General features: G+C 39.2%; 1 protein-coding gene across 9 annotated transcripts in view; it reads right to left on the reverse strand.

Annotated features, from left to right (window-relative positions):
- Positions 1–23,618, reverse strand: part of EYA1 (EYA transcriptional coactivator and phosphatase 1) — a 263,444-nt gene that overhangs the window by 85,427 nt on the left and 154,399 nt on the right. For 4 of the 9 annotated variants that reach the window (XM_019549120.1, XM_019549115.1, XM_019549166.1 and 1 more), the window contains 4 exons: positions 12,288–12,365; positions 7,765–7,834; positions 7,237–7,382; positions 1,729–1,866 (listed from right to left, as the gene is read on the reverse strand). In XM_019549120.1, coding sequence (XP_019404665.1) covers positions 1,729–1,866; positions 7,237–7,382; positions 7,765–7,834; positions 12,288–12,365 — 432 coding nt within the window. The remainder of the gene's footprint in view (positions 1–1,728; positions 1,867–7,236; positions 7,383–7,764; positions 7,835–12,287; positions 12,366–23,618) is intronic. The other 5 variants (XM_019549146.1, XM_019549128.1, XM_019549137.1 and 2 more) reach the window with 5 other exon arrangements.

The raw sequence follows: 23,618 nt of genomic DNA on the forward strand, positions 1-23,618 counted from the left end.
GGACAGAGCCTTGAGGGACCCCACTGGTCACAGGGCACCACGATGAGTGACTGCCATCAATTACAACCCTCTGGGTCCGACCATGGAGCCAATTTCCCAGCCAGCAGATCGTGGTGGAGCCAAGGCCACAACTGGCCAGTTTGGCCAAGACGTGATCATGGGATACCAGATCAAAAGCTTTTACAACACATTTTCCTATCAAGGCTTGGGGGAACAATCTTACTCTATTTTTAATATGTCTATGACTCCCGTTCCCTCAATGGGCCCAGTGTGCCCGTAAAGAGTAATCCTATTCTGCCATCGGTACAGACAGCTCTCTCACAGTGGAAATAGGCAGCAGACGTCCTTGTGAACCTCTCTCCGGATGATCACATTCTGTCCAGGGACACAGCGTTCTTCTCCTCTCAGTGGGGCAGATTTAAAGGGTTGTGTCATATCGATATTCAGCTTGATTCAAATTGCTAGGAGGGGAGGTGCACTGCTGGGATCCAGCTCACTCACAGGAGATACCTCACAGTGTGCCTGACAGACTGCAACATTGACTTTAATGTAAAGTAAAAGGTGAGAGGACAAGGAGGAGCTAGTTGAGTTAGTGCCCAATATTTGCACAATTGCTTACCGGTTAAGACAAGACATTTACCCAGCAAGTGAAAGACCTGGGTTCATGTTTTCCTCTCCTGCCTCATTATCTTGAGGGGGTATGAGCCCACAGTTTCTACTTCCTGGGACACTCCTCTCTGCCATACTGAAGCTATTCAGCACATACAGTTCAAGAGGTAAAAGAGGTCTCTCTCCCCCCTTGGGTCTGAGCAAAAGATTGGATCAATAAGCCCTAAAAGCTGGCAAACCTAAGTGAAGTCTCATCCCGTTAATCTAGTAATGATCATCTGCTCCAGGACATCTGACTGACTATCAGTTATATGCATAATTTATAACAGACCCACAAAACTCACGCCGAAATTAAAAAAAAAAAAGATCTTATTTTTGGTTCCCCAACTTGAGACTCTCTGACCATTGTTTTAAGCTTTGCAAACATGAATGCTCATCAAAATCAGGCCCAAAAGTCTAAGTTGGGCACCTGAGACTAGAGGCCATTTACGAAAACTTGTCTCTTAGAATGGTCAGATTCCATAAACACATTTGGCTGTTTAATAACAGAGAGATGATCTGCATGAAAAAAATTGCTCTTCAAGTGATGTTTAAAATAAACGAGTGAATTTAGGGGGAAAAAAATTGATAAAAATAGTAAGCACTTATACCAGCAAAATACTCTACAGTTATTAATTAATGATCTCGGTCATCTCTAATAGATTGCGTTTTTTTTTAATCTGTCTTTTACAGATGAAGAAAGCAGTTTCAGGTCTCAGTTATATTTTTATACTTGATATGTTTATAATCATGGAAAGTTCCTAGTCTTAGAGCTTTCTCCAGCCTTAAAGCATATTACTTCACAATTTGTAACAATATTGTTATTTACAGATATTGTCTTAAGTGTAGCTCCACTAGAAAAAGAATCTAAATTAAAATGCTAATTAAATAAAAAAGAATGAGATCTTCAAAAGTTCTTATCATATTAAAGTCAGTGGAAGTTAGCATTTACTGTAATGGAAGCACAATACCAAACACTTCTAAAAATAAGAAACTAAATTGCTATTTGTTTTATTTTACAGAGAAAATATTAATAATAAATATAATGCAATAGTCATGGCAATACATTTCCATACTGACCTTGCATTTGGTAGCTATATGGAGCCTGTCCTGGTTGAGGTGTGCTAAAGCTTGTACCATAGCTTAGAAAGCCTGTCTGTCCAGGTGACTGTGATTGTGATAATCCGCCTTCTGTCTTGATGCCTGCCCACAATGTACCTAAATCAGTTAGTGGACAGCAAATCTATTTGTTCATATTCAAACAATGATGGAAAATAAATCACATAAGTGACAGTGCTTTAAACATATATCCGGTACATGCATTACAACGGTCGTTCTAAATATGTACCTGGTGGATGTGATAAGGTTATGTCTAAATGCACATAAAATGTGAGTGTTTTAGTTCAATACTGATTATTAAAAATGAAAAATAATAATAGAAACATATATTTAGGAAGTTGCGCTTTCCAGAAAGGCATGTATTTTTATATTATTTTCCTGCAACACTCTCAGAAGTTAACTTTTCCATAGTTCTCTGAAACTGAGCAGAAGGCAGAAACTTTCTTTATAGATGTAACCATCTCCCCCTCCCCCTTTTTCATAACATCACAGTTGAGATTTGCATTGGTTAACATTTATGACAATTTAAATGCAGGACTGTTGCTACTTACATAGCTCCAAATTCTACAGAATGCATGCATTTCCCTTATAACAGGTAATTAAGATGGCCTATTAGCAAAAATGTGCTATGCACTAAAGTAATATTCTATAAATTATATACCATGTTTAAGCAATACATCAAAATAGCTATAATGGACACTAAATATGTCTTAGACAATCCCTCAAGCTAAAGGGGATACAGCACTATCATTAATCTGCACTAATGACAAGAAAATCCATTATAAAACCTGTTCTAATTTACAAAATTCGGTAAAGGGCTAATTCATAGCCCACTGAAATCAATAGAAGGACTCCCATCAACTTCCATGGGCTTTGGATGAAGTCTTACATGACTAAGCAATGAAATATCTGCGAATGAAATATCAATGAAATGTGCATTATTTAAACACTAATTTAATTTTAATGTTTAGTGATATTTCATAATGTGCTACCTTTTTAAAGTAGTCAGAAATAAAATCATAACATATTTTGAAGAAGAACTTAGAATTCATTGCAACATTTTATGTTCACCTCTTTGTTCAGAAACCACCATTATTTGGGGTACATTATAAAAATATGGGCTAGTAGCATTCTGTTGTAAATGATTATAGCATACATTTATTTACTTCATGGATCACATTTTAAAAATTGGACTCCTGTGTGGTATGAAAGGAGAGAAGTGCACTTGTAAAATGTGCAAGCATATGCTCCAAATATCTTTTGTGACTGCATATTTTTCATGCATAGTTTTGAAACATGTAAAACTGTGGCCCTGAATTTTTTGCTTCATAACTATTGCTGCCATGTTTGGTAATTGTCAAAGCAATTGTACTTAAATAAATTGTTCCCTTTACACTCTCTTTTCTCTTCTAGTTCATCCTGTACTTAAATCCTAATGATAAACCTGACATTTGGACCTACTATGAAATTCCTACCTTAAAATGTTTGTGTCAACTATGCCTGCTGCACTTACATCGCTTAATTCAAAAGATCCTTGAAATACCCATCAATTTTTTTTTCAAAATTTGATTAAGCTGAATTCAAATTTAGAAATCTCAGCTGTTCAAGCCTCACCTTCTTATTGTGTGGAGAAAGCATGTCTCTCAGATTGCATTTTTCCTACAAGCATGAAGTTAGAAAAAGGATTTAAGAGGAAAATAGCACTGAGATTCAGCTTCCCATCTGACTGTTCTGCTAGCCTTCAAGGAATAGAAGGAGGAGCTTTTCATCTCCTCAGATCCAACACCTCTGTCTGTTCTACTTCACTGCATCTTCACTTATCAGCTCGTCATGCCCCCTTGCCTTCTCTTTTTCTCTGAACTAGCTCAGACATGAGGAAAATGTATGTGAGTCTGGGAAGCGTGGAGGCTGAAAAGGAGCATGAAGACACTACCAAGATCAAAAGGGAAGAGTAAATGAAGCCTTTTCATGATATCAGTAGGTAGGGGTGGAGGACCTCCAGAAATGAAAAACTCCACTTGCCAGCCCTCTCAGCAGCTTTGCACATGATGTACCAAGGCCAAGTGCTTGCTAGGTCTAAAATGAGCTGTTATTAGAGGAAACGCTATTTGGGGCACTCCTGTCATGGTCTCAAGGTAGCTACATGACTTCTGGTTTGGGACAGTGCCTGCAGAGCAGGTATAGCATGGCTCAGTAATCCACTTCCAAGTGCTATGTGAGGTGGTATCTGCAGAGTGTTCAGTAAGTTCTAGAATCAAGAGGAAAGAAAAAAGATGAAACCTAAAAAGTACATTTTTCTCCTTTCATATTCTGCAGGCCATGTATCTGACATTCTGCTCTCCTTTTGTGTGTTGGAACCCTTAGGCATGGAGGGAAATAAAGAGAGTAAACCAAACAGGGATGTACTATGCAGATGTGGAAGGAGAACTTGGCCTCTAAATATGGCTTCACCCTATTTGTTTCATGCTAATGAGGAGTCCCATAGCTTGCAGTGTGACAGCTTATGTGACTATAGTCTATACGAGAGGGGCTGAAGGATGTGCTTTAATGTAACCATGCGTAAGAAAGCAACTCTCAATTACAGACAACACAGATTACAGGGGGGCAGCTGAAGTGGGGAGGTAAATTCAAGCCCCACTTAAGTCACCTGGCATTTTGCTATTGGCTTAAGCAGGATCAGGATTTCATCCAGCAAAAGAGAAAAAAGGAATAACCATATGCATTTCCCAGGCTCCCATACATAGACAAGGACAGGATCTCAGTAAGAGAAACTCATAAGAAAAAAGCATTATTTGCACAAAAATATTTTTTAATATATTATATACATATTAATGTATTAATTCTAAAATGTAATGTTTTAGATGTTTCAGAGGTGAAGAAAAACGTTAATTTTAGAGAGTCACACATTGGCAATAGAGATCAACATGTACTCTATAGGAAAGACAGGTGAAAAAAGCAGTTGTAGTAGGTACAGTAATACTACCAGCATCTTAATGAAAATTACATTTTGCATAAATAAAGGAAAACCATAACAATACATAACTACATCAAGTGGAAGTATTTGCAGGGTCCTACATATTTCAGCTGTCGTAATGACAATCAACTAGAGATGGAATTATTCAGCCTAACATTATTTCCTATTCTAGGCATAGGGAACATCAGCTCATACTGATAATGTCTTAACTACCAGTATAATGGGTAAAAGAAAACTTCTGAAGTGTGTTCTCATATATTACTATATTTACTGGAATACAAGATGAGTTCCCCTGCAATCAGCAGGGGGGAAAGTCCCTTGTCCTACATTCATATACAAGGAAACCACATTAAATATATAGTCTATCTTCAAATTGCTGTTAAAAGTAGGGTGTGCTCAGTACTGGAAACCAACTGTGAGGTTGGTCAAATGCAGCCAACACTGAGCATGACTATAAAAACACATAACTTGTATTGGGCAAACATGCTGATGGGAATCTACCATGAGGATAGGTCAGCGCAACCCATTTGAAGAAGATATACAGTAGTGCCCCAGTGCAGTCCCCCTCAGCACCTACTCTTTTTCAAGTCATAGTGAACCACTGCATTGCATTCATTTAGACTTTGTCTTTACTCCTACAGCTAAGCTGCACCCTTCTCTCCCATTTCCAATTACTCCCATTTCTTCACCAGCCTTAAATATCTCGCAAACATCACCAAATGGGTCCCCATACAGTTAACGCAGAATACCTCTGTCACCTCCTCTCTAAGCCTGCTGCATACGACTAGTGTGGCCTTGCCCTCCGTGAGACAAAGTTGCTCTACACCTCATTTGCGTACAATTTTTGGAACATCCTAGGACTCATGACAAGAACACCTGGTTCCAGTCATGAGAGGGGTCGAATTAACATGTGGATCCTTTGTTTGGGGTACCTGGAATAAACACCCAGACTAAGCAGTGCTGAGCTGTCAGATCACCATGGCTTGAAATGCTGTCGACTCTGGTGGGGCCCAGCCCAATGAACTATATAAAATGAGCTTTTCAACTTTAGGCTAATATCATACATAATTTGTATTACATATAAATAGGTGTTATATAAATAATATATAAAGTAGTAGTTAAAAGTGTATTTATGGAGTACCTGTGCTAAAACTTGCAGCAGTTTCCAAAAAAGTAAAATACATCAATTCTAAGGGAACTAAAGCTATAGGTACTATATGCAAATGACTGAAACTGTGTATTTCAAGGTCAGTTTTTTCAAATTTTGCTTTACTTCTGTGTGCTCGGGGAGGTAGGATCTGGCAGTAAAAAGGGAGTAAAGGGGCTACTTGACCCCTTCCCCACCCCCAAATTTATTTTCCCAGCGTAGCAGGGGAAGGGGACAAATTCAAGACAAGCCTCCAATAATCAGATTCTATATGTGAAAAATTAAATCTAACTTATAGTTTCCATATATACAATCTAAGTATGAAGGGGGCCATCTTATATTCAGGATCATCTTATATTTGAGTAAATATAGCAATACCATATATATGGTATATATACATATATTACAAAAATATATCCCCAGAGACATATGGATCATATATTTTCAATATACTCTAAAAAGGTGCACATTTCATACTTTTAATGGTTTTTCAATGATGAAATGTTATGTAGGCATTAGACAGTCTAGTAATATTGCAAGTGGCCAGGTTGGGTTAATAGGTGCTTGGGATTGCCTAAAATGAAGAAAAAGTAAGTTATTTTTCACGTTTTAAATCTGCTGCTTCTATGAGATCTTTCCCTTGAGATATTACCTTGACCACTTCATTTTCTGCAGGGGACTTGTCAATGTTACATAAAAAATTACATCTGTTCAATTTTTTTTCTCTCTTTGCATTGTTTTTAAAGCACTAAAGACTTCCAGAACATCTGAAATTAAACTCTGGAGGTCAGATCTTTAGCAAATATAAATCAGTATAACTTGAATGATTTCACTGGAGCTAAATTAATTTGTACTAGCTGAGGTATAAAGACCTTTATTTATCATTTTATCCTTGTATGCAGTTGGAGAGCACAACTCCTACTGAAGTAATAGAAATTGTATGTGTATAAGAGAAAGAAGTAGGTGCTTAAATTTTCCTTTTCTCCTCTTGTCTGCTTCTATCAACAGTGATACTTTTATTAACTTCAATTTATAGCCTTAGTTCCTTCTATAAGTAGTATTCAAAAACAAGATACAAGATAAAAATGGTGTTGTATAGGAAGTTACGAGACTTGATATAGAACTACCTTCATTGCATTTGTCATGTAAATTAGTCATTAAACTACAGTAAATACATTAATGTAACATTCCTTGTTCCAAAAGGGAAATTACATGCAAGATTTTTATTATTAGCATGTACATAAATAGCTATTCCATTAAATACTAAAGCTATGCTTTCTAAGGGTAACACAGTCCTCTACAAAAATGTTTACCTCAGAAATAAAATAATACTGATGTTGACTCTTACCATACGAAGGGATTCCATAGGGTTGGCCTGGCTGTGGATACGTGGCATAAGCTGTAGCTTGTTGCATCCCTGTAGTAAACTGCGTCTGCCCATATGCAGCCATAGTTTGTGAGGAAGGGGTAGGAAGAATATGTGGGTATGGTCTGCTATTGATTACAAATGATAAAAAATAGGAAAGCCTTTGAATTAGAGACAGACAAGCAAGTACCTGTACTATGCATTAAATAATTCGGCTATCTGATTAACCATGCTCATAAGATTTTACGAGAGAAAAAAACTATTACAATTCATGCAAAGAATAATAATGTCAATAATAAAAATAACTCAGTAAGAACTTTTCTAAATATTCTTTCAAATAAACTCTTAAACTAAAAGAATACAAATCAAAAACTGTCTCATGAGCAAGCTTTGGTTTAAATTATGATTTAACAGATGGACCCAATTATGATTCTAAATGAAGCTAAAATCTGCCTATTTCAATTATTATTACCATTATTTTTTATTATTATTTAAAAAAAGATGTCATACTTGGAAGGATAAATCTGTGGTGGAGAGAACTGGTGTGTTTGTCTTGGGCTGAAACCACTGCTTCCAATAGCTGCACCAAAGAAAAAAGAAAGCACATAAAAGTGTATTTAAAACAGAAAGAAGGTCAATATTTATTTTTTGCTAACAGAATATAATTAACTAAATTATGACTAATAATCTTAACTAGACAGTAATATTTTAACAGTGACTGGTACCAGAATAGGAGTACTCGATATTAAATGGCCTTTCTGTTCAGTTACAGAGAAATAACTTAATTCTTTGCTTGCATGCAGATAATATTTTTTAAGGCAAACACATTATTTCCAATAAATGCCAATGAAAACACTTTACTGAAAGTGTTTCCTTCTTATTTTCAGAGGATTGTGATATTTTAGTGTAACATTTTATTAACTTTTGGAATATTCAAAGACCTGTATTTTATAACAGTTTTAAGTATGTTTCCTATTGAAAACACATGGACAGTTACAGAGCATGTGCCTTTTTTCAAAAAAAGTTCGGTAATACATATGATATATTATACCTACTTGTGATTTTTTCTTGCACTATCTACTTATAGTATACTTGCAGACTGTGAAAACCTTTAGTATTTCATAAAGATGCCATGATGAAATAGCAGATGAAACACTTAAGTGTGAGAGATGAAGAAGCTAACCTATTTTTATTCCAGTAGTTCATGCATTACCGGTTCTAGATACCCATTTGTGAGTCCACAACAATCACTGCTAACACAGGAGTTTTAAATAAATCCATTAGAAGAAAAGCTTTTGACATTTTAGGGCATCAAAGAGAAAGGAGGTCAGATATATTTGCTTAGGTTGGGTCTTATGTCCCCATCATTATTTGCAGATGTACCAACAATAAAAGCATTTTTCTTTCTGATTGCTATTTGGTTACCGTTTTTACTTTATGTCCCAAGGTCAATCTTGAATCCCTTGCTGGGAAAAGGTCAATTTCAGGTGCTGAGATCTCTGTAAAAAGTCTTTCCTGGCATCAGAAAATACCATGGCCTTTTGTTAAGTGCTTAGGAACAAACAAGATATGGGCAGTACAATTTCCAAAGATAGTCAAACCAAGCAGATTCTTATTCTGTAAGTCGGAAGTGAAGACATTTGTTTCAGTACTACAAGTACATAGCTATTTCTATAGGCATGACCATTAGTGAGAAAGATAGCATAAAGAGAATTTCTCTTCTCATATTTTTACATCAGCTGTTTCAAGTAAAATGTAAGTATACCCCAACTCTACAAATTTATATTACATATGCTTATTACAAGAGTCTTGAAATAATTTCCAGTCTGTGTTCTCACATACTGTGCTTTTAATCACCTCTGAAAAATAGTGAAAATAATTAAAGTATCATCTTTCACATAGCAGTTTAGTCTATTAGCTAATGGAATTAAAGTCTTCCAAGGATTGTTAAGGTCCATACGAGGGGCTCAACTGTTCTTTCTGTCCAGGCTCTGTTTGCTACAAGAACGACTGTCAGGAAGCCAATTATAGCTCCCTGATCTGGTGCTGGTTCCAACATCTGAAGAGCTATTATCTGCTGTGACTCCCATCAACATACCTTACATCAGCAGACAATCAATAAAGCAGGGCTCTGTTCTGACATAACGCACATCTCACTTCTTATAGGCTTCATGCGTAAGAGGGTTAGAGATGAAGGTCTGGTATAGGAACCAACTTTGCTGTGTTTATACCCATGGGCAGTTACTCTCTGCCAGAGAAATCCATCCCCTTCACAGCATTTGAGGACCTCAAATAGGGTGAAGGATAGTGGTAAGTCTATCCTTATTGAATTCAAAACTGTACTCTTTGATCTCTAAAAATATTTTGGGTGCAATCTTTGGTCAAATCAGCATAGATACCTGTGGCCTATATCAACCAAGGCACAATATCTGGTCAATTTTAAGTGCATCTTTAAAGTCAACACGTATCTGTAACAATACATAGCCCTATTATACCTCCCTGCAAGCATAGTTGTAATTTGTATATTTGAAAGTGGGTCCAAATTACAAATAAGAAAGGCAGAAACACACAGGCTAGGGACAAACATTATACATAAACTGGTTTAAGTGATCAAAAACTGGTTTAGACTTATATACAGAATAGATGTTGAGTGTACACAAACCAGTTTGAAAATGGCTGAAATCAGTTTGAGATAAACCTGGGTGAATATAGTATCAGACTTAACTGATTTGGCTCAAGCCGGTTTATGCAATGTCTGTCCCAGATCTCGTGCTGGTTTAGGATAAACCAGATACCCCCAGCATCCCACCATGCTTTCTGGGCTGGATGGGACTCTCTGCTCCACAGCAGAGTTGGCCCCTCCCCTCTGCTCCCTGGCTGGAGCTCCGGCAGAGACCTGCAGACACAGCAGGGTCTGCCTGGCTTCCCCCTGCCCTATCCAGTCTTGCTGCTCACTGTTTAAGCAGGAGTCCCCAACCCCCCAATCTCCCAAAGCACAGACCCCAGCCCCAAGGACCCCAGGCATGTGGTATGCTAGCTAATACTGAGAGGTGTCTGTGTGCATCTCTCTCTCTCCAATTTCACTAGGACAAGTAGACAGAACAGTGACTAGCTATTTGGATCCAATTAACAGGTCAGCTGGTAAGCTGTTTAAGAAGAGTTTGAAATAATGGAGAGAGACTATTGTTTTGCTGATGAGGTGATAATCACTGTTATCAGGCCCCTGCTGGCTTGCTCACCTGTCAGTTTGCTGCAGACAGTATAAAGAAGCAGGGAGAGGGAGATTGAAAAGCTCCATATCATCAACAGATGCACGCACTGCATAACCCCCCTTGCCTCAGAGGGCTAGCAGGGGGGCTGGGGTCTGGCAACACTCCTGCCCTTTGAGCAGCCAGAGAGAAAAGGCCTGGGACTATGCAGGCAGACCTCTCTAATCAGAGGTCCTGCGGGGGCCTGGCCACGCTCCACCATCAGCTCAGTACTGTACAAGGGAAGGGATGGCTGCTCTAGTGCCCCCTTCCCCCAGCTTGTAGCCTGAGCTACAGTAAGCCTGAATTTCCTCAGTCCAGAGAGAATGCCTGTCCAGTTACAAACAGGTTCAGCCTAGCCAGGTTAGACTAACCTGCAAAGACTGAATCAATTCAGGTTCAGGCTTTTTGAATGTCTGTCCCTAGCCACAAAAAAAATTGGAACAGGGCTGAATTCAGAAATTTGGGTACAAAATCCATAGATAACCCTTTCTATATCAGGGATTCCTTAGCACAAGTGGAAAACAAATATATATGTTACAAGGAATGCCCGGAATTCAGTACAATCATAAAGATGCACTAGACATCCCCAACAACTTTACAAATTTGCAGCTGCTCCCAGTGACTGTGTTAATCTAGGATTGTGTTAATTTTAGTACCATCCCAGAAACTTGAAGCAACAAGATGTGATCAAATATTCATCTGTGGCTCCCTCATCACCAGACTTCCAGGATATATGTTATATATGATCCTGGAAGTCTGGTGATGAGGGAGCCACAGATGAACATTTGATCACATTTTGTTGCTTCAAGCTGCTGGGATGGTACTAAAATTAACACAATTCTAGATATTTCATCTGCCCTTAAAGCAGATAGTTCCATACTGGGACCCATACCCGGCTAATGGGGACTACTGTCATATCAGAGAAGATTGCCACATAGAAATTCACTGATTGCAAAATGTTATATTTTGCTATATTGGAAAAGTAAATCCTACCATACTGGAAGGAAGGTTTTGTAGGAAAGGAATGCATATGATAGAAGGCAAACTCCCCAAAGAGAGAATGTCTTAGAACTTTAAGAGACTTGAAGATAAATCTCACTGCCCACCATTTTTTCTCCTGCAACCTACAAATTTCCTTGTGCTTTTTTTAAAGTTTCTCATTTAGTTTTGTTTGATGTGCCATAAAAATCTTTGTAACGGCTGAAAATGACAGTTAATACTTGGAAATTCAAGTACTATATGAAAATCTCAGTATACTCTCATTTCTACTGTACAGTATATAAAGCCTCTGAGCCTTTGTAGGAGATGGTGGCATTTAAACTGCATAAATATAATAAATATTTTTATGAGCTTTCTGCATTTAAGCATATAACATTTGTTTGGCTGTAGTAAGAAAAATAGACAAATATCAATAAATTATAATATGAAAAAGCATGAACGAGGAAAAGTCTCACTTTACCTGCAAAACACACAAGTGTATGAAAATACAGAGATAACTGCCCTCAGAAAATGAAACAATTAGTTTGTGTCATAATTTCCCAAGGCGAACTCTCATTGCAGACACCAATGGATATCAATAAGGTTGGTTTTGCATTCCTTATTCAGAAAACATTCTTTACTAACTTAAATTGTTTGAACAAGGAATGCAGGATCAGGCCCAAAAGAAGGCAGAAATTGCAAAATTAGCACAGCCTTTTATTCTGAATTTCTTTAGACTACATTTAGATTGTAAAGGGATAAAAAAAAAAGATAACTGGAAAAATGCCTTTATTTACTCCTTACCTGATCCTGAGAAATTGTCTAAAGACCCGTCTGCTGTAGTAGTAGCAATCTCACTGCTGCTCATTGGTTCTGTTTTAACTAGAAGTATAAATAAAATATATTCTACATACACCTAATATTTGTACACATATACATATATGTGCATGCATGCATGCGCACACACATGCACGCACACACACATAGTCACAAATAGAATTCAAACAGAATCTATTAACAAATATTTTAAATTCTTTGTATGCCTCTATTTTGCATTTTATATATTCAAATGATTTTTAAAAATCTATTTCTGTCCCCAAGAAATAAAAGCCACTGTAACAAACTAGAAGATATAGTTCTGGACAATAATTATGTTGAATCACAGTGCAACTCTGACTCTTCTTAATCCAGAGACTCAACAGTCTATAAGAAGCTGTATTTCAATAAGCAGAGAGTTGTTTTTTCCTAGGCTGAAGAACAAAGTTTTCAGCAGTGATCTGAATGAAGCAAACACTGAAAATTGCCTTAATAGGCTGGTAGAAAATGTATTCAAACTGTTTTTGAACCAGAACCAGACATAATTTTTAAATGCTGAAATCTTTGATTATTCAGAGAATGGACTCCCTTAAAATTAACAAAAACCTAAACTGTTTCTGTATTAGATTTTTGGCCAAAAAAAAAAAAATCTAAATTTTTCACTGGGGAAAAATACTGTTGTTCTGACCAACTCTAATTTCTTCCTCAAAGTGGAATTTTACTCTCTAAATGACTATGTAACAACAGCAACTTATTCTGCAATGATAAATACACAGAGGAAATGAAGTCATTACTAGTTACTTTGTTGCCAACAAAGTTGTTATTATTTATTCCAGTTTGTAGTGCAGACACAACACAACACAACATTTTTGGAGCAGGGCTTTTTCTGACTCATTCTTCCTCATGAATCAGTCAATTAAGCTCTCAGTTAAGAGACAAAAGGGACAGACTGCCAGTTACTCTAATCCAGCCTCACCAAAGGTATCACGTAGATGCTCAGACTGAGGCAGGGGTGAGAAGTGGCCTTAAATTAGCATGTGTACTAAAAAGATTAAAATATAAAGTCAGAGCTTTGTATAATAATTTATTAAGACTAAGCAAGCTACAGAGTGAGACTACAAAGTTCCATTTTTTACATATTTGCTGTTAATAGTATACCTCTCACTAAGCAACTGCTGGATATCTACAGCCTTGATTCTTACTGATTTTGCCTAGGATTTAGAATTAGCATTGGCAGAAAGCCATATGGAGCTTGTAAACTGAGCATGACAGAACACAAAAGGAGTGTTCCTCTTCTGATTTTCACGTGTGCCTCTCTCTCTGAGACCTTCTCTATGTTTCTTCATGCCAGGAAAGGTAGGAGCAGTATACGCATAATGTTCATATAATTTATTCAAAGGACAGTAACTAGATTGACAAACTGATTTTTGTCCATACAAACTGCAAGCTTCTCATTTATGACACTTTATCTTGGTAAGTAACCTATCCCCAAACCCCTTCAATATTTCTACTATTCCTAGCTACTCTCTTTTCACTCCCATGCAGGATTTTTCAATAGTAGAACAATAGTAGAGCTATAGTTCAATGTACAACTAATACTAGGGCTCTTATACTTAATTTTATAGCAAACTATAACCCTATTTGAAGAGCTCAGAGTGAGGAAAATGAAAGAGTAGGGCCAGATTCAAGTCAATTTTGTAGGTGCCTTACCTTTCAAAATTCCTAACAGAATTTAGGAATCTATCTTACAAGTCATCCAAGATGGGTCCCACTCAAGGAGTGGCAAAATTGTTAGGACCCTGGATTTGGAAGATACAGAAATCTAGAACTCCCTCCTCTGAAAGACTACAAAACCTGGCACCCTCCTCCATGATCTCTAGGCTGTTTACATGTATACTTTAGACAGTCATTGATTTAAAAAAAACCAAATAAAACAGAATCCCTCCCCCACAAAAAACAACCCATAAAAATAAACCTGGTAGCAGGTTTCTCAGGGAAAAAAAAATCAGTGGCGTACTGATGGTGGGGGCCCTCTAGGGAGTACTCAGTCCCCTGACAGCACTTCCAGGCTCAGTGATTGGCCACTGGGGGACTCTCCCCCGCTCAGTGATTGGCTGCCAGGGGACTGTCCCCCACCCCACCGGGCAGTTTGCCACAGGGGGAGAGGGGGAGGCACAAATGCAAGCATCAGCCCCTGGGCTGGAGAGACCTATGGTACACCACTGGAGAAAATTCCCTACAAAACTGCACCCCCCACCCCCCCAAAGGGAAAACTGGCCTACTAAGTTGTATTCTCACTTCTTTGCTCTCTGCCTGCCTTGATGAATCTTGCACTCTTGACTGCTCTGTGGCTCAGCTTTGCCTAATCTACATTATAACCTGGTAACTGGGGTCTTCTTCTGGGAAGTGAGAAATATAAGTATCCTCAAGTGGAGGATGACCTAGAACCCAGATCTGCCTGGTTAGCACTACTAAGCAAACGGTATCAAGGTAGAGTGAGGTACCTCCTCACTGCATCTTCAGAAGCACAATGACAGAGCCATTTAAAGTGTAGCTTTGAGTCAGATACTTGACCTCGTAGTGATAGGAAGAGTCAAACACAACCTCATTGGCAACTGGTGCCTCCTGAGTGGGAGTGGGGCACTTGTCCCCCCCCCAGAAGCTGGCAATTCCTGGTGGGCACAATCAGCCATGGAGGGACCATGGGGATTGCCTCTCCTGGCACCCTCGCTCTCCAGCTGGCACTCCCGGGGGGGCGCGGAAATGTGCACCTCCCCGGTGCACTGCCTGTGTATTGCCACTACACAGCCTCATATCCATTGTTTCCTATTGAATAGCTCTTTGTTTCCTATTAAATAGCTCTAGGAACCTCCTTCCTCAGCATCTAGACTTACTGGATTCTTCTTGGGAGGTAATTAAATTTTTCCAAGGACTCAATAGGAATTCTAGGTGTCTATCTTTTCCCTCCTGAGAAAAGATACCCATATTTTAGATGTGGGAAAAAAATAGTTTTGGTCCAAACTGACCTGCCCAACACAGAAACAGGTAGAAACAAAATCCATGTGTTCAGAGTCTCAGCTACTGGACCATATAAGCTCTCTGCACAACATACATGCATCACTCCACAGACTATAAAGGAGTGTCAGTCTGTCCCTCCCACCATTCTGAGATTCTTCCCAGACTAATTTTCATATTGTTATGTTCATAGAAATGATACTGGATGGATTGTTCTCTGACTGGAAAATTGGGTGAAGGAAAAAAAAAAAAAAAAGGAGGAATCTAGCTTGGGAGTTCCAACCTGTAGAAGCAAACTTACAGGAATTCTACTACCTCTAAGCACTTCCACTTAAATGTTCTGTTTTGTGTGAAATAGCAAAGCTTTCTTTCCAAATGTCTGGGTCACTGAAAACCTGGCATCCCTAGCAATTTAAAAGCCTTCCATAGTCTAGACCTAGCATCCCTAACAATTTAAAAAGCCTTCCATAGTCTAGAAATGCATGGTATCATTTCTTCCAGACAATCTTTTTCAGAGAAATATTCATTTTTCAATTGGACAAAAATGTCTGGTCACTGTGAACATAAAAACCTGGTTCACATCTACTGCCTAAAGTGTATCTTGATGTCATATTAACGGGGAAAAATTGCTCAATTTTCACTTTGTAGTTTCACTTTGTGTGAATTATTAGCAATATTTTACTCTAATAATTTTTAGAGCTGAATTTTTTTTAAGTTTATAAAACACAGAAGCAGTAATGTAGAGAACACACAGGAGCTACTTTGTCAAAGCAGGAAATGAGACACTAATTGATGACGGAGGAACTCAAATATTTTGACACAAACTGTTCCATAATTTTCTGCAGCACATCCCATATCAGTTGTATATGCTTTCTGCATATATGAAAACAGAATAAGAAAATGAGAGTCCAGAGCTCCTGATCTGAATACATGTTCCTAACTAATTCACAAATAAACTTTACTGTGCCTTCAGCACAGCTTGGAATAGAAGGTGCAGTTACAAGGTATGCAACTCTGGCAGAATACCACTTCAGTGATTTTTGTCTATCAAGTGAAAATACGGAGATGTCCAAGCAAGCAAAAGCTTGGAAAGGCACAATACATTATTCTGTCCATAACAGGCACAGTAGCATCCTTCCTTATAGCATATAATGCCTTTTCCCTGTTGGCTAAGAAAACATTTCCTAAACGTGCACCAGAGTTTAGTTTTTCTTTTTTCTCCCATACATTAAAGTATCTGCATCTTGGTCTAAGCTTTCACAGTAAGCCACTAGGATATCATAGGAATTGTTGCCACATCCATACAATACATGTGTTGAAGTTTTCAATGTGTTCAATTGTGGGAGAAAATGGAAAAAGCGGGGAAGACTGACAGCTTCCTTTTATACAGCTTAGTGGTCTCAATGGAATCTTCTGAGATGAAGTATTATTCCTCCTGCTATGCAAAAAAGGGCCTGATTCATCACTATGTTATCAAGTTTATATGCTGGTGAAAATACAAGTGGCATAAAACTGCAGCTACACAGAGGTGAGGTAAATCAAAGCTCAGGGTGTTAGAAGTTAGGAGTTCTTGACTGAAAAGGTCCACTGCTAGAGAGCAGCAGCATTATGCACAGCTAATATTGATTTTGTTTATAAACCAAAGTAGAAGCTGTGCAAATGTGAAAACAATGATGTCTGGGCCCAACATTTTTTGTCTTTCTTCCTTTCTTTATCATTTCTTACATTTTTAGTCAAACTGAAAAAGCCAAAAAGACAACAAAGAGGACAAAAAGCCCAAGATTATTAGCCAAAATAAAAAGTCCAACAGGTAAGCTATAGATAGGTAGCATACATTTGAAGTTCTAGGCAGCTGCATGACATATGCAAGAATGGGAAAATACAGCATACAAAAACCCAAGTTAACAAGACTGCTGAGATGGAACTAGAGCAACTTTATATTGAGCTATGTTATTTGAAGAGATATGTTTTGAAATATCCAGGTAATATTGTGCATATTTCTGCATGGATACTGCAAAAGATGTAGTAGGATTACAAATTACCTTTCAAATCCCACAAAGAACAACACTTATACACACATAATCTAATGCTTTATATAGTTCATTTGCCAAGTAACGACATTCTAATTCAACATCACCTAAGAAACAAAGAGTACATAAAAATGGGAACTAGAACATACTAAACACTTTCTAAAATGTATTCTTACATACAGAGTTGAGCGTTCAACTTTTGGCTAAATATTAAAATCTTGTCTTTAACCAAGGAAAAAAAAAGAAGAAAAATAATCAGTGTTCATGGGAAATGGTAAGGTAAGGTAAGAAACTCAAATATGCAAAATCAAGAGATTCTAGAAGTTATGCTAAGTTACTTAGGAATCTACTTACTTAAGAAGTTACGTTACTGTAAAATTACCTTGAGCATTTTGCATAGACTGTATATCTCCTGCTATAGACTGTATTATTACATCAGTTAAAATTTATATTGTACATGTTCTTAGCCCAAAGAGCTAAGAAGCAATTAAACAATAGAAAATTTTATAATATGGCTGAATAAGTGCTGCAGTACAAGCCATAACTTCTGACTTCTTCACCTTTCACAACACATTAACATTAGCTTTTGTAGTTGAGATAAAGTTGTGATGCAGGTTCTAGTAACGATAACATTCAATATGAGGAAATAGAATAAAAATATATATATCAGATAAAATTAAGGACCCTGATTTTGAATTCAAACATGGCCAATACCTGCTTAAGTCCATGTGATACCATTACAATCAGTTGGATTTTGTAAAACTAGAGGTGTATATACTCAATACTTAATAGAAATGCCTATTCTATCTTCCTGAGTTTTCCTCAAAGAAATATGCCACTTGAGAAACAAGCTACAATTCACAAAGAACTAAAAGTAAGGTTTTGAACAGCTTCACCAAATAATCTTCCTTTCTTAGAAGATGCCAGTGCCTTAAGAATGGGACAGTTTTATTAATGGAATTTAGTGAAAATAAAATTTGCTAAACACCCCTATAAAATCTTCTAAAATAGGAATGTCAAAAGTACAGTCCATAGAGACCTATCATCTAGCCCACAGGGCTGTCTGTGGGTCTTGGACCAGCACACTGTGGGTCTTGGTATCATGTGCCAGCATACCCCCACATGCTGTATACGGTATGCAGAGCCTGTCTGGTGAGGGCTACATACAGTGCAGGAGCTGGAGCTGAAGCTGGTGTATGCACTGGGCTAGTCTGAGGCACACATTTATGTGGCATGTGCACCAGACCAGCTGTGCACACTAGGTCTGAGGCTGGTCTGGACTGGGCCCAGCTGCATATGCCAGATCCACTGCACATGGCTAGTCTGGCATGGGCCTCACACACAGCATGCACCCTAAACCAGCCCCATGCGTGGTCTAAATCCATGGGGTCTGGATTTAACGCATGCTGCACGTGGTGTGCAGTCAAAGAAGTGTGCTCTATGCAGCGTCTACACTGGAGAAGCCCTGAAAGCTAGATTTAAGGCCGATCTGGTTCAAGCCTAAAGACCAACCCTGTGAGCCAGATCCAGCACACAGAGCCAGCCCACTGCAGGTGCCACATGCAGCACAGGCCCCAGACTGGCCCATAGGTTGTGTACAGCATATGCCCCGGGCCCACCCCATGAGACACGGGTATGTCCAGGGCCAGCACATGTTGCATGCAGTGTGTGGAGCTGGAGCTGGTGAGTGCTGCAAGCAACACACAGGGCTCATCCAGGGCATGCACTGCATGTGGCACCTGCACCAGACCAGCCTCATGTGTCTCATCTGGCCCACAGGCCCAAATGAGTTTGACACCACCATTCTAAAGTATCATCACAAATAAAGGAAAAAAAATAATTCATTTTGTATTTTCCCCTTGGGTGTCTTTGACAGCCTCACACATGTTTTGTACCATAGATTCCCATTTTTCTAATTTTATTTATTTTCAAATTTTATACTTGAAACACAAACTTTAAAAGATCTACTACTTTACAGTTCCTGCCAGAACAGCCTTGCTCTATTTTATCAGCTCTCCATCCCATTTTAAAATTTTATCTCAAAACATCTCTTCTTTTCTTACTTCATAAGTTCCCACAACTTCTCTTACATATATTATTTGCCTCTGCTGTTAGGTAACCAGAGGTATTCTCATGTCCAATTTTTGATAGATCCCCTGTATATCATACTGCATCATTTGTTAAATGGTAAACCAATAAATATTTAGACTTTCAACAATGAAGTATCATGTCTGAACTATGCGCCCAACAAATCAAAAGTTCATTTGAAAACTAAAAATCTCAAAGCCATTCAAAAATCCTGTTATACTGTCTCAAATCTAAAGTAGTCTTCAAGTATTGTTTTCAAACTATCATATGACCTGGAAACCAAAAAGGACCCGCGCAACATTAGTGTAAAGAATCAGATTATGAAATGGCATTAATTCAGGTGCATGTCAAATAAGGGTACAGACAGACATCACAAGTGTATTGATACCAAAGGAAATGGATACAAGTTATTAAGATGCAGTTAAGTCTATGACATGTAGGTATAAAACTGTAGCTAACTGTTCTAACTTCAATCCTGCTTCATTCAGTGTCAAGGTAGGCAATGTACTAACTTTTATTGCTACAGTCTCATGCAGCCATAACAGGATAAGTGGAACAGCAACTGTGTGCTACTGATTAATAGCTCCTCCTCACATTTTGAAGAGGCTAACACATATGTTTGTTGATTCCCTCAGCTGAATGTTACCTTTTAGTTTCCTTTTCAGAATGTCAAGCAAAGGAGCATCAGAAATGCTCTGGAAGGTATTATTTCAATACTGGCCTGAAGCGGCTGGCTCTAAGGCTAGGGACAGACATTCAAAAAGCCTGAGCTTGAACTGATTCAATCTTTGCAGGTTAGTCTAACCTGATTAGGCTAAACCAGGTTACAACCATCATACGTCCCCTCTGGACTGACGAAATGCAAGTACATGCCTGCAGTGGCTCAGGCTGGAAGTTGGAGAGTGCTAGAGTAGCTCTCCCTTTCGTTCCACACTGCTGAGCTGAGGGTGTGTGTGGCCAGGCCCTGGCAGGATGTGCCGATTAGGAAGGGGTTTAAACCCCCAACCTGACCTGCACCGTCACATGCTTTTCCCTGCTCACTGCTTAAGGAGCAGGAGTGTTGCCAGCCCCCAGCCCCAGGCTAGCACTCTGAGACAAAGGGGAGGAGTGCAGTACATGCATCTGTTGGTGATACAGAGCTTTTCAATCTCTGTCTCAGGCTGCAAACCAGCAGGGGGGGCTGATAAAACTACAGTGTTATTAGCCCACTGGCAAAACAAAAGCCTCTTTCATTAGTTCAAGTTGTTCTTAAACTGTTTTTTTCCAATGAAGGAACGGAGGGACATTACCAGCTAATGGTTAATTAGTTCTAAAAAGCCCTAAGCCGACACTGTCCTGTCTGTTTTGTCCTGTCTCCCACAGTGCAGACTGTAGCCAGCACATGGTATGCTAGCTAACGCTGAGAAGTGTCTGTGTAAGGCAGAAGGAAGGGGGGAATACCTGCTTGATCAGGGAGTGGTGGTGGTGGGGGCGGGGAGGACAAGGGGAAACTCAGGCAGAAGCCTGCAGTCTCTGCTGGAGATCCAGCCAGGGAGCCACAGGGTGGGGCCAGATCTGCTGTGGAGCAGAGTACCCAGCGCAGAGAGCATGCTGGGATGCCAGGGGATTCTGGTTTTACTTAAACCTGGAAGGGGTCTGTGACAGACACTGCACAAACTGGTTTGACCCAAATCAGTTAAGTCTGATACTGCACTCAATCAGGTTTATCTCAAAGTGGTTTCAGCCATTTTCAAACTGGTTTATGTGCATGAACATCTGTTCTCTTACAGGTTTAAACAGTTTCTGATCACTTAAACCGGGTTGTGTAATGTCCATCCTTAGCCTAAATGCTTAATTTGCATTAACACTATAGTCACAATAGCCACACTATAGCCACTTCCCAACACTGGCAGTGTAGAGACCTTGAAGGAACATGCAGAGTGATGAAAAGCCTCCTCATTATGAGTAGAAATTGAGCCACAGTATTTTCAAGTACAAACTCCTTTTTTAAAAAGTAATACATAATAAGGTGTTCATGCAAGTAACTGAAAACAAACACTACATTTTTACCGCTGTGGTTTGTGGGGTTGTCATTCCTGGCAACATAATGTATCCTGCATACACTTTTACACAATCTTAACTATACTAAGAGCAGTCCCAAAATTGGGGCTAATCCTAAATCAAACAACACACAATAGATTAAATTAAGCATATATATAAGTGTGTAAATAAGATCATACCCTGGGTACCCGATCATACTCTGGGTGCCCGATGACAGCTACCATAGCCATCATTTGAGGGCAGAAAATTGTGTTCATGTGTAAAGAGCCAGTGTAAGAATCCAAGGAAATCTCTCAGGATTCTCCCTTCACTGAGCTTTCCTTCTTTCAGGGCTGCAAGGATGTAAAAATAAAAGGGACCACCTGTGTCATCGAGTCCAATCCAATCACAGACAACCACGTCAGGTAAATTCCATGTATAAACTTATCAGCTTCATCAAACTCCATTTTAAAATCTGTTAGTTTTTTTGCCCCTACCTTTCCTGAGTCTTAGAACCTTTATTCCTTTGATGTTTAATAGAAGGTTCTCCATTTATCCATGCCCAGTTTATACCCATTTGTTTTTGTGCTAATATTATACTTTAGCTTTAAAAAGCCCTCTGGTGTTTAACCCTCTTCACTTCATGTATTTGAAAAACAATCATATCCCCATGATAATTTTACAAGACACTGAAACATTTCTATTACTATCCTTTGGTGAATCCAAGATAGGAATTAAGGTGCCATACTACACTTATTTGCAAAGAAAGGTCCCACCTGTTTAGTGTACCCTAATGAGTTCATAATGTCACCTTTAGAAATGTCATTCTAAAATTCTTTAGTAGTACTATTACCACTATCAATATGTAGTACTCTGAAATACTTAGAATCATAGAATCAAAGAAAAATAGGGTTGGAAGGGATCTCAAGAGGTCATCTAGTCCAACCCCCTGGCTTGAAACAGGAGCATCCCAAATTAGGTTATCCCAGCCAAGACTCTGTCTAGCCAGAACTTAAAAACCTCCAAGACTCCACAACCTCTCTGGGTAACCTGTTCCAGTGTTTTACTACCCCCCTAGTAAGGAAATGTTTCCTAATATCTAACCTAAACTTCCCTTGCTGCAACTTGAGAACATTGCTCCTTGTTCTGTCATCTGTTACCACTGAACATAATCTAGCTCCATCCTCTTTGGAATCTAGTGGAAGGCTGCTATTTAATCCCCTTTCAGTCTTCTGTTCTCCAGACTAAATAAGCCCAGATCCCTCAACCTCTCCTCATAAGTCATGTGCTCCAGCCCCCTCACCATTTCCACTGTCCCCAGCTAGACTCTCTCCAATTTGTCCACATCCTTTCTGTAGTGGGGGGCCCAAACCTTAACATAGTAATCCAAACTATGTCCTCACCAGTACTGAATAGAGGGGAATAATCACTTCTGTTGATCGGCTAACAGTCCTACCGATGCAGCCCAATATGCTGTTAGCATTCTTAAGTCAGCTCACAGAGGTAGTGAAGGCTAAGGATGTGGTAGTCATGGGGGACCTGAACTTCCCGGACATCTGCTGGGATGAGCAGTCAGCCAGGTCTGAACACTCACGTAGGTTCTTAGACAGAGTGCAGGACCTCCATCTAACCCAGGAGGTGCACAGCCCCACCAGGGGAGATGCCTTGTTGGACTTAGTGCTGGCCACGGGTGATGACCTAGTGAGGGGGCTGCGGGTGCTCGATCACCTGGGCGACAGCGATCATTGCCTGCTGGAATTCACCATCCAGCGCAAGGTGGCAAAGGCATGCAGTAAGGCAGTGGTCCTAGATTTTAGGAGGGCAAACTTCAGCGAGCTAAGGAGGATAGTTGGAGAAGTGCTGAGGTCCCAGAGGGGAGGGGAGCCAGGTGTCCAAGGAGAGTGGTCGCTCCTTAAGGAGACGATCCTCCAAGCCCAAACGAGGATCAAAGGGAGCCTCCATGGTTCTCCAAAAGCGTCCGGGAATGTCTCCTTGCTAAAAAGGAGGCGTATACCCAATGGAAAGAAGGGGTCATCACCAGGGAGGACTATTCTGCAGTTGTTCGGGGATGTAGGGGGGTAGTTAGGAAGGCCAAGGCAGAGATGGAACTGGGACTAGCTTCCCAGATTAAGGACAATAAGAAGTCCTTTTTTAAATACATAGGGGG

This window comes from Crocodylus porosus, unplaced genomic scaffold, assembly GCF_001723895.1.
Source record: "Crocodylus porosus isolate Cpor-Errol unplaced genomic scaffold, CroPor_comp1, whole genome shotgun sequence".
NCBI lineage: Eukaryota > Metazoa > Chordata > Crocodylia > Crocodylidae > Crocodylus > Crocodylus porosus.